General features: G+C 66.6%; 1 protein-coding gene across 2 annotated transcripts in view; it reads left to right on the forward strand.

Moving 5' to 3' along the window:
• The first annotated feature begins 1,238 nt into the window (after window positions 1-1,238).
• Window positions 1,239-12,325, forward strand: part of LOC111141516 (laminin subunit alpha 5) — a 47,528-nt gene continuing 36,441 nt past the window's right edge. For both annotated transcript variants that reach the window (XM_022494120.1, XM_022494121.1), the window contains exons 1-2: window positions 1,239-1,566; window positions 6,104-6,256. In XM_022494120.1, the coding sequence (XP_022349828.1) occupies window positions 1,261-1,566; window positions 6,104-6,256 (459 nt within the window). In that variant the 5' untranslated portion in view covers window positions 1,239-1,260. The remainder of the gene's footprint in view (window positions 1,567-6,103; window positions 6,257-12,325) is intronic.

Genomic DNA, 12,325 nt, shown 5'->3' on the forward strand with positions numbered 1-12,325 from the left:
CTGTGAGGCCGATTTGGGCCAGGAGCTGGAGGGGAGGAGGAGGAGACCCAGTGGTCACAGCCACCGAAATGCAGAAACAGCTGGGACACAACCCTAAGCCCTGGCCTCTAGGTCCTGTGTTATTTCCCAAGCATCCTCCAGCGACTGGGGGCTGTACCAGCACGGGGAGCGGCCCTGAGCTGGGAGGGCTTGGCTGGCAGAAGATGGTGGATTCACGGTCCTCCAAAGCACAGGCACCTCCAGGCACAAGGGCGAGCTCCTGAGCTCCCGAGCTCCCGGGTGACTCCTACAGCACGTGCTCAGTAGAAGTCCTTTGCAGCCCATCTTCCTGGCACCCTCGGGGTCCTGAGCATCCACCCTTTGCCACATGGGCCCCACAGTGGGCATCTGTGTCCTGTGCCTCTTGCTCCATTTCCCCATTTCAGAATATTGAAGAGCCAAGTGCAGGTGGGAGTGGCAGAGTTGAATCTGACCTGCCTGGCCCAGGGACGCATGGGGTCCCCAATCCGGGTCTTTCTTACCCCCTGTGATTTGGACTCCCTCTGGGCCCCTGCCCATAGCCACTTGTGGCTGGCAAGGGCTCACCTTCTCCGCCCGCAGAAAGAGGCAGATATGGGGGGAGGCGGTATAAGGGGAGAAAAACCAAACACCCCGAACAGAGGAGTGAGGCTGCACAGAGTCTGCGGAGGTCACCCCGTGGAGTCCTGGGGAACCAAGCGTAGGGGCTCCAGTGGGGGTCACTCCGGACACGGAGCCGCTTCTGGGATGCAGGGGGGGAACTGGCCAGGCCCTTGGTGAGGCAGAGGGCCCAGGCGGGCGGCTGCGCAAGCTTTCACCGAAGCGCCTGTCCCCGGGCCGCCGGGGGCGCTCGGCCTCCAAGAGGTGCCCAAAGTTAGGGAAACAAAGAGCGGAGCCGCCAGGCTGGGAAGAGCGGGCCGGGCGCCCGGGACCTGGGGACGCCGCTCGGGACCGGGAGCCACGCCCTGGGGGGAGGGAGGTCGCGGTTGGGCCGCGTTCCCACCGCCTGGCCCGGGGCCAGCAGGTGCCCCTTCTGGGGAGGCCGGCCGGGCCGGGGTTCGAAGGGTTAAGGCCCCCGGCCGCCCCTCCCCCTCCCCGTCCCTCCCCGCCCCCTCCCAGGGCGCGGGGCTCGGGCGCCCGGGCGGGCCGGGGCGGGGCCTGACGTCCGCAGGCGGGGCGAGCCGGCCGGCCACCGCCGCACTCCCTGGGCTCCCGCGGCGCCCCGGTCCCCGGAGCTGGAAGATGGCGAAGCTGGGCGCGCGGCTCGGCGCGGGGAGCGCACAGCGCGCGGCGGGGTCGCGGGGCCCCGGGCCGCTGCTCCTGGTCGGTCTGGCGCTGCTGGGCGCAGCGCGGGCGCGGGAGCCGGCGGACGGCGGCTTCAGCCTGCACCCGCCCTACTTCAACCTGGCGGAGGGCGCCCGCATCACCGCCTCGGCCACCTGCGGCGAGGAGGCCCCGGCGCGCGGCGCCCCGCGCCCCACCGAGGACCTTTACTGCAAGCTGGTGGGCGGCCCCGTGGCGGGCGGGGACCCCAACCAGACCATCCAGGTGAGCGCGGGCCGGGGCTGGGTCGCCGCCGGGCGGGCGGGGTGGCGAGGACGCCGTCGCGGGGACGCGGGCGCCGGGGACGGACTTGGCGGGGAGCGCCCAGGTACGGACCGAAGCCCGCGCGCCCCGTCCTGACGCGCTGGTTCCGCATTTCGGGAAACGGGAGGGACCCCAGCTCGGCCTTTCAGGCTCGGCCAGAGTAGTGCGCGTCCCCGGGCGGCGGTGGCAGGGCGGGAGGGAGGCTGGTGCCCGTTCCCTGGCCGCCCCGAGTCCCGGGATCCTGGCGAGGGCGGGTCTTGGCTTCCACCGCGGCTGCCGGTGGGGAAGGGGCGGGCCCGCTCTGCCTTTCCCCGGGACAGGCTGCAACCTGCCGGTGCGCGCGCCACTGGGATGACGGCGGGAGGGTCGGGCTTCCTGGAGTTCGGAGGCCGACACTGGAGGCTCTCACTGCTTGTAACAGAGGGTTGAAGCCGGGGATCTAGGGACATGATGGGGCCCTTAAGGTGTGTGCGTGGGGCAAACCACGGTATTTTTAATTGGGGGTGCGAACACAGATGCAAAGCCTGGGCAGCCTCTCTGCCCCACAGGTGCTGGTTTGTCGTCTTCAGTCTCCGTGAGGAGATGGGGTTCCAACCCCTGAAGGCACTCCGGGAGGCATGGTGGGGAGCCAAGCCAGGAGTCTAGGTGGGGGCGGGGTTCGGGGGCTCCAGCTGCGCGGGACACCTGACGGAGAAGGCCGCGCTGTGAGGATTCTCTGGGCTTAGCTTGAGGGCTGGGATCCTGTGAGGCCGCTGGGCCACCCTTGGAGGCGGGTACTGTCTTCCCACCCCTCCCCAACCTTAGGGAGAGTGGAGGCCCCAAGGCGGTTGTAACCTGAGTCACCACAGTTCTGGTAGAAGAGGCAGGGGGAGGGGAGGAGGGCAGTTGGAGGTGGATTAGCTAGGGTGGGTGATGAATGGAGGAGCCTCAGCTGGCCCCCTTGCTTGGCCTGCCCGCCCACAGGCCCTCCCCTGGAGGGGGGAGCAGAGCGGGGTGGGGGGGCCACCTGTGCCCCAGAGCCATCCTGCCACGCATGCTGGCCTCCCTTGGGCTCCTGGGCTTACCTGTGTGCCCTCCCCTGTGCCCAGCACAGCTGATATAAGAGGTGTCAAGCCCATGTTTCAGATAGGGAAACTGAGGCCCGGAGAGTTGTACTGTGGACACCTGCTGAAAGGCCCACTGTCGGCCAGGGTCTGGCGCAGGCGTGCAGTGAGAACCCATCCCTGCCGCAGGCCCTTGGCATACCTGGTTGATGTTAGAGGCTGGGTGGCAGGAAGGGGCTTGTGTGGGGGTCTCCAGAGGGCCCGGCTGAGCCCTGGATGCCCCTTCCTGGCTCACCTGGGCCCCTTAGAACCCCCGTCCTGTACCCTGCAGGCCCTGGCTGAGTAGCCCCCTCGAGGACCCCTGGCTTTTGTCTCACTTCATGTGCTTAAGGGAGCAGCCTGGGGGCCCAGGTCAGAGCACCTTTCCTCTGCTTCTCCTTAGCTGTGTGCTTTCTCTCCCAGGGCCTCAGGCTTCTCATCTGCCGAATGGGTATGAGAGTCTGCTTCACCTGGGGTTGTGAGCATGGCAGAGGAGCCTGGGAAGCCCTCGGCTCCGGAGAGACTGCTGACGCACATGGTGTCACGTGGCGGGGAGCAGGCCCCGGGTGAGGGCCGACAGCCCTGCCCCCGCTGCTCCCGGCCTGGCAAGAGAGAGAGAGAGAGAGAGAGAGAGGCAGAAGCTCCCCTTTGAGCGTTGGGAGCACAGGTTAGCACGCCCGGTCTAGCTGCCAGCTGTGCTAGGAAGATGCACTGGCCTGAGGGGTACAAGCTGCACAGCCCTGTGGCCTTGGCTGTGTCCCTGGCCCGCCCAGTGCCTCTGCCTTCGCCTCTAGCTGCGCCGGCCGGCTGCTTGCTGGCCCGAGCCTGGAGTGGGCTGTGGAGAGGGCCTCACCTGTAGCCCCGTCTGGAGCCGAGCTCAGGGTGGAGGGCAGCGGGGGAGGAGCAGGTGCCCGGAGGTGATGCCCTGCTTCTCTCTGTCCTGAGAGTTCAGTCTTGTGCTAACACGGGCGTTGGGTCCCAGAGGCTATGGGGCCCAAGAATGGGGGCTGGCGGCGCCCAGGACCCCTGGAGGAGGCGGGACAGAACCTAGTGGGCCTGGGGTGAGGCCTGCTGCTGTTTGGGCGAGGTGGTCCTGTGGCGGCCAGAGCACACAGAGGGCAACTGGGGCACTTCAGCCCCGTGGCCTCAGGTGGGCATTGCAGGAATTCCGGGTTGGCCCTGGGCCCTGCAGGGGAAGTCGGGGGCTCAGCTGCCGGCAGGGTGACTCACGGGGAGGGACCTTCTTATCGTTGCTCCCTGTTTCCTCACTCTGTTCCTGGCGGGACCCTCTGTAGCAGAGGGTGGAGGGAGCCCCATTTCCCCAGCACTGTCCGCTGTGAGCCAAAGCCAGGCAGACCGGCCGGCCAGGAGGCCCGCATCGTGGAGAGGCGCCCACTTGTAGCCTTTGGGGACTAGAGTCACCCCTGTTTGACTCTCTGGGTGGGCCTGAGCAGAAACTTTCCTGGGACCCCTTGACCCAGCTTCCTCCTGCACTTGGTTGTTGGGGGGTGTCTGACCCCAGGCAGCCTTTTCTGGAAGGCCCACCAACCCAGCCAGGTGGCCCACCTCCTCTAGGAAGGCCCCTCCCGCCCTCTGCCCCTCTAGGCCCCTGACGCAGCACACCCACTTGTGGTACGGGCTCCCTTCTCTGTTTACCTCCTGGGAGCTCCTCTAGGTCCTGGGAGCCAGAGCCCTGGCTTCTAGTTTGGGGTCCCCATTTGAGCTAGGCAGTAGAACTTCTCTGAGTGTCCCCTACTGCTCCAGTCCCTAGGTATGGCAGCCCTGGGCTGGGGGGAGGGATTGCTCAGAGGCACAGGAAAGAGGGAGGGTTGCCCCGAGGTGGGGGAGGGCAGTGAACAGAGGACCACTAGTGGCCGGGGAGTTTCAGGCTCCTTGGTAGGATGAAGGAAGCAGAGCGACGCGTGGCTTAGCCGCCTGGGGTGTCTGGAGCCCTGGGGCCCCTGCCGAGGAGGTGACATGGGAGCTGAGGCAGGACAAGAGATGAGAGTCCAGAGCCCACTGGCCCGAACGAGGTCTGAGCTGGGGCGGCCCGTGCACCTAGTCTGAGGGGTCCTGGGAGCCTGCTGGGTGGGAGGCAGGTCCGGTGCATGAGGTCTCATGGACCCAAGCCCACAGGGCAAGCGTGAGGCAGACCCGCATTTGTGGGGGCTTGCTGGGGGCTCTCCATGGCTGCCAGGCCTGGGATTGGGGCAACAAGGGGTCTCCCACGCTCCCACCTCAAACTCCTAGGACAAGGTCTGGCCCCCTGGGAGGTTGGGAGGGGTGGGGCGGCCACATTTCCCAGACACAGCCTCTGGGGCCTCCATCGATGCCAAATCCCAGAGGGCTGCCTTGGGGCTGCCTTTGTGTGCCGGGAGACGGCAGGTCTGGTTTCTTCCGGGGTGGAGGTTGGGCCTCTTCTCGCCAGTGGCCAGGGCCCAGCTGTGTTCTGCATCCCCCCCCCACCGCCCTGTGCCCCAGGCTCCCAGCACCTGCTCCTCCCTAACCAGGACGCCTCTGTCCCTCAGAAGTCAGGCCCCAGCAGGTGGCTGGACCAGGACAGAAGCAGCTGCCAGGCCCTGTGTGGGACCCGCTAATCTTTCCGTGGCCAAGGCAGGTGCCAGCGTTACCCCCACTCTTCAGATGGGGACACTGAGGCTCTTGGCGCCGTGACTTGGCCTGGTCCCAGGGCTCGGAAGCGGCAGAGCCAGGAGGTCCAGGTCTAGCCTGGAGGCTGCCCACATGCCTCCACTCTGGGGCCTCTCCCCACAGGCTGCCAGAATGGCTTAATTCCTTCTCTCTGGAGACCCTAATCCAGGCTCTGGGTAGAACGGGAGGGTTGTGGGGGAGGGGCTGGAGGCCCTGGGGGGTGCAGTTTGGCTCTCCCCATCGCCCTAGCCACCTGGACCCCACCCCCCCCGATGCTCCCGGGCCTTCCGTCTGGGGACTGTGCCCCCCCGATGCTCCCGGGCCTTCCATCTGGGGACTGTGGTCTCCCCCAGACCAGCCCTCTTTCTGCCTGGGCTCCGGTTCCATTGGCCTTTGGGTCCCGGGGTCCCTGCTTCCTCCTGGCCCCGGGCCCTGTGGGGCTCCCCTCCTGCCTGGAGCCCACCCTCCACCCCTCCACTTGCAGGGTGGGCCTCAGACGCCCCCCAGAGAGGCGCACAGGGATTTTCCCACCTAAAGAGGGAGCCCTTCTCCTTCCCCGCTCTCCTCTTTCCCCTGTGAGGGGTACGACTGTCCCTCCCCAGAGCCGAACCCCCAAGCCCAGGACGTAGTAGGCACTCTGTGCTTGCCGAGCGAGCGGGGAATGGCAGGTGAGGGTCGGCAGGTCGGGGGTGCGGGGCTGGGGGGTGACCGAGGGGCAGGGTGCCAGCCCCCCACCCCCGCCATCTGACCGCGTCCGCCCCCCCCAGGGCCAGTACTGTGACATCTGCACGGCCGCCAACAGCAACAGGGCACATCCCGTGAGCAACGCCATCGACGGCACGGAGCGCTGGTGGCAGAGCCCACCGCTGTCCCGGGGACTAGAGTACAACGAGGTCAACGTCACCCTGGATCTGGGCCAGGTAGGGTCCCCCACCTCGGGAGCGGTGGCCTGGGGCCTGGCGGGAGCTGCGGGTGGCAGGCCCCATGCTAACGGAGGCATGGCCGCAGGCACCTTCTGTGTGTCCTGTCAGCACCCCTGCCGCACACAGGGGGAGAGGAGGTGGGAGGGGGCTTCCCAAAGGTCACAGTTTGGGTCAGGGGACAGCTTGGAGGCGGGCCCAGATGCTGGGAGGCCCTGGTGTTTACTTGGAGGAATTCCTTTGCCTGGAGCCTGGCGCTGCCTGGCGGCTGTGGGAGGGGCCCGGGCCTCGGAGGAGGCTCTGGAAGTGGACATTCCTGGCATACCTGTGCTGTCCGGGCCACCTTGGGGTCAGGTGGGCCACCTTTGGGTCAGGTGCGCCTGCTCAGGCCACTGCTTTATGCCCTCCTTGGCCTTTGAAGGCCCAGCTCAGGGGGCGGGGGGCAGGCATTTTCTCAGTGAGCAATGAGCCCTGCTCGCTAGTGGGATCCGGGACGGGGGTCGGACTCCCTCAGGCTCTGTCCTGCTCTGTGGGGGACTTGGCCAGTGCATGGCCCCGGTGACCTGCCTGTGAGACGGGCCTGCAGTCCTGTTGCCACTGCGGGTGCGGTGGGGGCAGGTCGATGAGGCTGAGCCTGGAAGTGACTGACCCCAGGCCTGCCTGGGGTCCCAGCTATGAGCTCTATCCTGCTGGAGCCCTGCCTGTTCACGGCGGCTGGCTTTGCCACCGTCCTGGGGTGTGACCAGGTCGATGTCTGCTCCTTGCTGGCCCCCTCCCCCACTGTCCCCCTGGTGTTGTTAGGAGAGGTGGGGAAGTGGCTGGAAGGGTGGGGCCCAGGGGGCAGTTGGGGTATTTTGCTGGCGTTCCTCCTGCCTGAAGCCTGGAAGCCAGCAGGCCTGGCCCAGGGGAAGGTGAGCCTGGAGGGGAGCCGGTTCCTTTGTGGTTATGCCCTCAGTTATCCCCTCAGGAGAAGCAGCCCTCGTGCAGGGGGAGGAGCCGGGCTGGGGGTGGAAGGGACTGGGGAGTGGGCTGGTCCGCGTCCGTTCAGCTCACTGGGTTCTGATCACATCCGTGCTGTCCCGCACCTGGAGGGAGTCTGGGAGGGGCATCAGAAGCCCTGTGGGGCCCTGGGGTCCTCCTCTCTCTGGCACTGGCATTGGGGGCCCATGGGTGGGTAAGGAGAGCTTGTTGCTGTTCCCCGGGGCCGTGGGAGGGAACTTTTGCTGAGCTGGAGGGTTCTTCCTGCCTCCCCTCCTCCTCTGTGGGACAGACCTGGCGGGGGGGGGGGGGGGGGGGGGGGGGGGGGGGGGGGCCGGGGAGGGAGGAAGGCCCGAGCCCGGCACAGTCTTCATGGCAATGCCAGGGTGGCCGCAGAGCACGTGGGCACGAGGCCCCCCTGAGGTGCAGTGAGGGGCTGGGGAGGGGCTCAGATGGTGCTCTGCTCCCTCAGGGCTCCGGGGCCCCGGCCTCCCCATCTGTGAAATGGGCCGTAGCTGATGAGGCTGGCCCTATGTTTGCTTTGTGCGCTGGTTCCAGGCCATCGAGCGGCTGTCACAGCATATCCTGACTCTCCAAGCCTCAGTTTCCCCAACTGTGAAATCACAGAGAAGAACACAGGAGGGAGGAGTGACTCACCCATCCGAAGGGTCACACTCCTCTCTCTCCCTCCCGCACCCTTCCTTCCTTTTTTTCCACCCTCCCTCGTACCGATGTCTCTTTCCATCCATCCACTGCCCCCTCCCTGCCTCCTTCCCCTCTACCTCCTGCAGATGAATCCCCCTAAGCCTGTCTTGGTTTGGCCAAGGGGCTGCCTGCATGGATGGGGAGGGAGCGGACACGGACTGCCTGCTCACATGCTTTGGAGTTGGGCAGCGTAGATGGACCAGTGTTTGGCTGTGTGGGAGAGAGAAATCTCCTCCCTCCACATGTTTCTCCACTGAGATGGGGTCCCAGAGGAAGTTCCCGCATTCAACACCGCTCTCTTGGAAAGGGAGCTCGTTGCCTCTTCCTCCCTGAGCCATTGAGCAGCAACTGGGTCCCTTGGCGGGGTGCCCCTGCTTGCTGGGGTGGGGGATGGAGGCCAGGCCTGGCCCTCAGTGCCCCATTGCAGGGCAGGGGAGCCCCACGTAGGGTAGGAGTAGCAGCGACGTTTCTGGAGGGTGGAGGCTTGGAGCATCAGGGAGCATGTTTGGGGGCCTAGAATGTGGCCCTCTCAGTGACCTGGGGTCTGAGCCCTCAAGAGCTCCTTGTCTGTTGAGGTCCTGAGGATGTCCCCAGGGCAGGACCCTCTGAGCCCACTCCCTGGCGCAGATGGGGTGACAGGCTGAGCCCAAGGGGCCTGGCCAAGCTAGCACAGCCCAAGGGGCAGAGCCCAGGGGTCCTGGCCGCGTACTGGGTTTTCCCCCTTTGGGAAAGGCGTGCTTGGAGGCATGGGTCCTGGGTGGGGCTGGGCTTCCGTGAGGAAGCCAAGCCAAGCGGGCAGTGGGTCTGGGCACGCCCCCTGTGGCGGGCCGCCAGCAGCCTTTGTTCTGGGATCTGGAGCGGATACCCTGGGAAGGGGGAGGAGGCAGCTGGCACTGGGCACCAGGGGCCTTCCTGCCCCCTGGAGAGCCGAGAAAGGGGGCAGGGAGGCTGCATGCCCGGTGGGCGGGCAGGGAACTGATGGCGCGTGATCCCTGCCATGTCTGGGGGCCCAGGAGCCTCAGGGAGCCTCCGTGAGCCTGTTCCCCTTGCCCTGAGTCACCTCTCCGTCTTCTGGTGGTCTGTCCCATCTCACGGTAGGCGGGGGACAGTGGGATCCTCTTCCTTCCATTTGGTAGATGGAGAAACAGAGGTTCTGTAAGTAAAGTCCTGGCTGGGAAGGGCACGGGAGGCCCAGGCCCGAGTTCCCTGCCGCATTTGCCTTGTGGACCTTGTCCAGGAACCTCAGACCTGAGAGAACAGAGCTGTTGGTCTGACGCTGCTGGGCACCGGCCTCAGAAGTGGGTGTCCCAGGGCCTGCCTGGGGGTGCTCCTGGGGCCTCCTGCCAGCCTGAGGCTCCCCTTCCCTGTACCCAGGGCAGGATGGGCATCATTTCTGACAGCCCGGGCTCGGGCCGCACAGCGGGATAGGTGCTGGCTCCGGCGCCCTGCCCCATGGGGGGCTCGGGACAGTGTCTCAAAGAGCTGGGCAGAGATAGCAGCGGCTTGCTGTGGGGGAGACCCCCGGCCTTTCCAGACAGCCCTCTGGGGCCTGCCGTGGGGGAGGGACTCTCCCCAGCAGTCCTCGCCCTTCCCTGCCTGATGTAGCCACACTGCCCAGACCCTGCTTCAGGGGGGGATGCTGATCCCCTCCTAGCCGTGTTCTTACCTGTGACCGGGCAGGCCAGCCCTGTGTCTCAGCCCTCCAAGGCCAGGGGCAAGGGTTTGGTAGGGGTAATGGTGCAGAGGGGGCCAGCTTCAGCGTCAGGGTGTAGGCTGGGGTAGTTGGGTATGAGGCCAAATGTTGAGGGCTAGAAATGCCAGGGTCAGGGGTCTGTGCACTCCCTGGGGGACAGTGGGGAGCCAGGGCGGACACCAGCTGCCACCACCCACCAGACAGGGCGTACTGAGGAGCAAAGCTTTGGCACAGCTGCGAGCCATTGCGGGTGAGCCCTTCCTAGACACTTGGGGAAACTGAGCCAGGGTGGAGTGACTGAGACCCTGGTGCCGGTCTCCGGAGTTGATGGTGGTCTTGGGGACAGCCCGCCCATGTGGGCTGTGGCTCCTGGGCTGTTTCCTCTCTGAGTGTGGGGATGAGAGCTCCTGCATGTGGGCCGAGGGCATTAGAGCACGCTGGCTTCTTTGGCTGTTAGGGTCCCCAGGCAGCTCTGCCCTGCCCGCCCCGGGTTCGGGCAGCATGTTGCCAGAGGCCAGCTGGCTCGGGGCTCCCTGGGCAGGTCTGCTGGCTTATGAGGCTACAGCCACTGGCCCAGCTGTCTGGCCTGGCTGGGCACTCAGCCATGTGGCCGGCACCCTGGGAATGTCAGTGGGGTTGTTCAAGAGAAGTGGCAGGAAGTATGGGCAAGGCTGGCCGGGCTCTGGTTACTGAGCCCCCAGCCGGGACAGGTGTGGGGGCTGGACTGGACATGGGCCCTTGAGCTGGGCTCCCCGGGCGAGGACACTGGGGGTCCTGGTGGCGTCCGTGGGGTAGACACCCCTTCTCCAGTATGGGCCCCACCTCTCCTCATGAGAATGAGCAGGTTCCTTTGCTTAGAGGACATGGGGCCAGAGGCGCCGCCTGCGCCCAGGCCTGGGGGCCATTTGTCGCCAGTCCTACGCATCTCATCGCTGACGCGCTTGCCTGTGGCTGTCCAGGCGTACTCAGGCTGGATACGTGCCTCCCCACCACCTCCTCTCCCCCCACCCCCGGAGGGCCCCCAAAGCCTCCAGTTCTCTGTGTTTAAACCCCCCGCACTGGTCTCCAGTAGCACCGAGACTAAACTGTTTAGGTTTGAGGCTCCCCCTGGGGATAAACTTTGTGTCCTGTGGTCCACGACTGACCATCTGGCCTGACCTGGGCCAGGCTGCAGGGAGGAGGGGACCAGGGACAGCCCCTGTCGGTGGGGGTCTCGGAATAGCGAAGTGCTGAGCCACGTAAGATAGTCGTCCTCCGCTCTCGCCAGTGGGGCCCTGCGCACCTGTCAGGGCCCTCCCAGCCCCTATTCCCCAAAGGTCTCCCCCCGCTCTGCACACCTGTGCCCTGAGCGCCCCGACCGGCAGAGCGAGGCCCTGAAGCCACCAGGCACGTCCCGCGTTTCCGTGTTCTGCTCTCCTGCCCGCGAACCCTGCCCCTCCCGGAGCTTGCCAGGCGGACGGCCGTGCTTATTTAACCAGCTGGGGGCTCGAGGAGGCACGCCCGCCCTGCTCTGCCATTTGTCTGCACTGTTCCAGATGGGGGTCTCTGCGGGGAGGGTGGGCAGACCTGGGGGTGCGGGGCCCTGAAGGTGGGCTCTGGCAGTCTGGGGTGGGGGAGGATCCAGGAGTCTGGGTGTCCCAGGGCTCACTCCAAGGGGAAGCCCGGACGCCTGGCTAGGAGGGGCTTCCTGCTTCCGCCCGGCCACAGCCTGGGACCCTGGCCCGTCCCGGGCATCAGCGTGGGGCCCTGCTTCCTGTGGGGCCAGGGCTGAGTCACAGGCTGCCCGGTGATTCACGCCGGCCGGCCCAGCAGAACGGGGCTGAGGTGGGGGGTGGCGGACAGGCTCCCTCCTCCCCTGGGACAGGGGCACGAGGGCCAGCCTGGGTCTTCCCAGCCCTGAGATCGGCCAGGGCGGGGGTGGGCTGTGCCCGCCACAGTCCTGCCCTTGGTGACGTGGGTGCCCCAGCCCAAGCGGCTGCTGACCAGCCGTCCCCCTCTGCCCCCCTTCCCGTGCCTGGGGGCTCCAGAGGCTGCGGTGGGGTCTGTGGCAGCAGCGTTCTTGTTAGCCCTCCCCGTGTTGCCCAGACCCCAGCCCCGTGCACAACCCCCACCCCTCCTCCCCGTGTTGCCCTGACTCCTGCTCGCCCACTTCCAGGGGTAGGTGGTTTCTGCCTGCTCCGGGCTCTGGGGAGATACTGTGTCCCGACCCACACCCCTGCTATGTTTGTCTTCCTACTGCCCCCCCGCCCCGGCCTGTCCTGGGAGGGGAAGGGACAGCCGGGGCCCTGCAGCCACTGAACCCTGGAACCCACCCGGGCCTCTTGCCCCGGCCCCAGCCCCCTCCGGCCATGGTCCCCGGGGCTGTGCTGCCTGCTGTGGAGCCCTGACCCTCGGCGCTCAGGCCAGGCGTGGGGGCTGGGGCTGCGGCAGCTGCTGTGCTGGAGACGTGCCTGCCCCCAAAATAGCCCAATTTTTAAAAATAACTCAGCAGGCTTTTGTTCGGCTTCATGCGTTAAAAGACTTTTCTTCTGCCTAGAACTTTGCAGCGGCAGGAAAGGTCAGCCCCGCTGGCGGTGGCGCGGGGCGGGTGGGCCGGTGGGGGAAGGCTGGGTCTTGGCGGGTACAGGGGTCTGCTTGTGCTCCCAGGCCCTGTCTGGGGCCGCTGTGGGGTCCTGGCAACCCAACCCCACTGG

The sequence above is a fragment of the Enhydra lutris genome, unplaced genomic scaffold (genome assembly GCF_002288905.1).
Source record: "Enhydra lutris kenyoni isolate GAN:26980312 unplaced genomic scaffold, ASM228890v2 scaffoldscaffold6, whole genome shotgun sequence".
In the NCBI taxonomy this organism is placed as follows: Eukaryota; Metazoa; Chordata; class Mammalia; order Carnivora; family Mustelidae; genus Enhydra; species Enhydra lutris.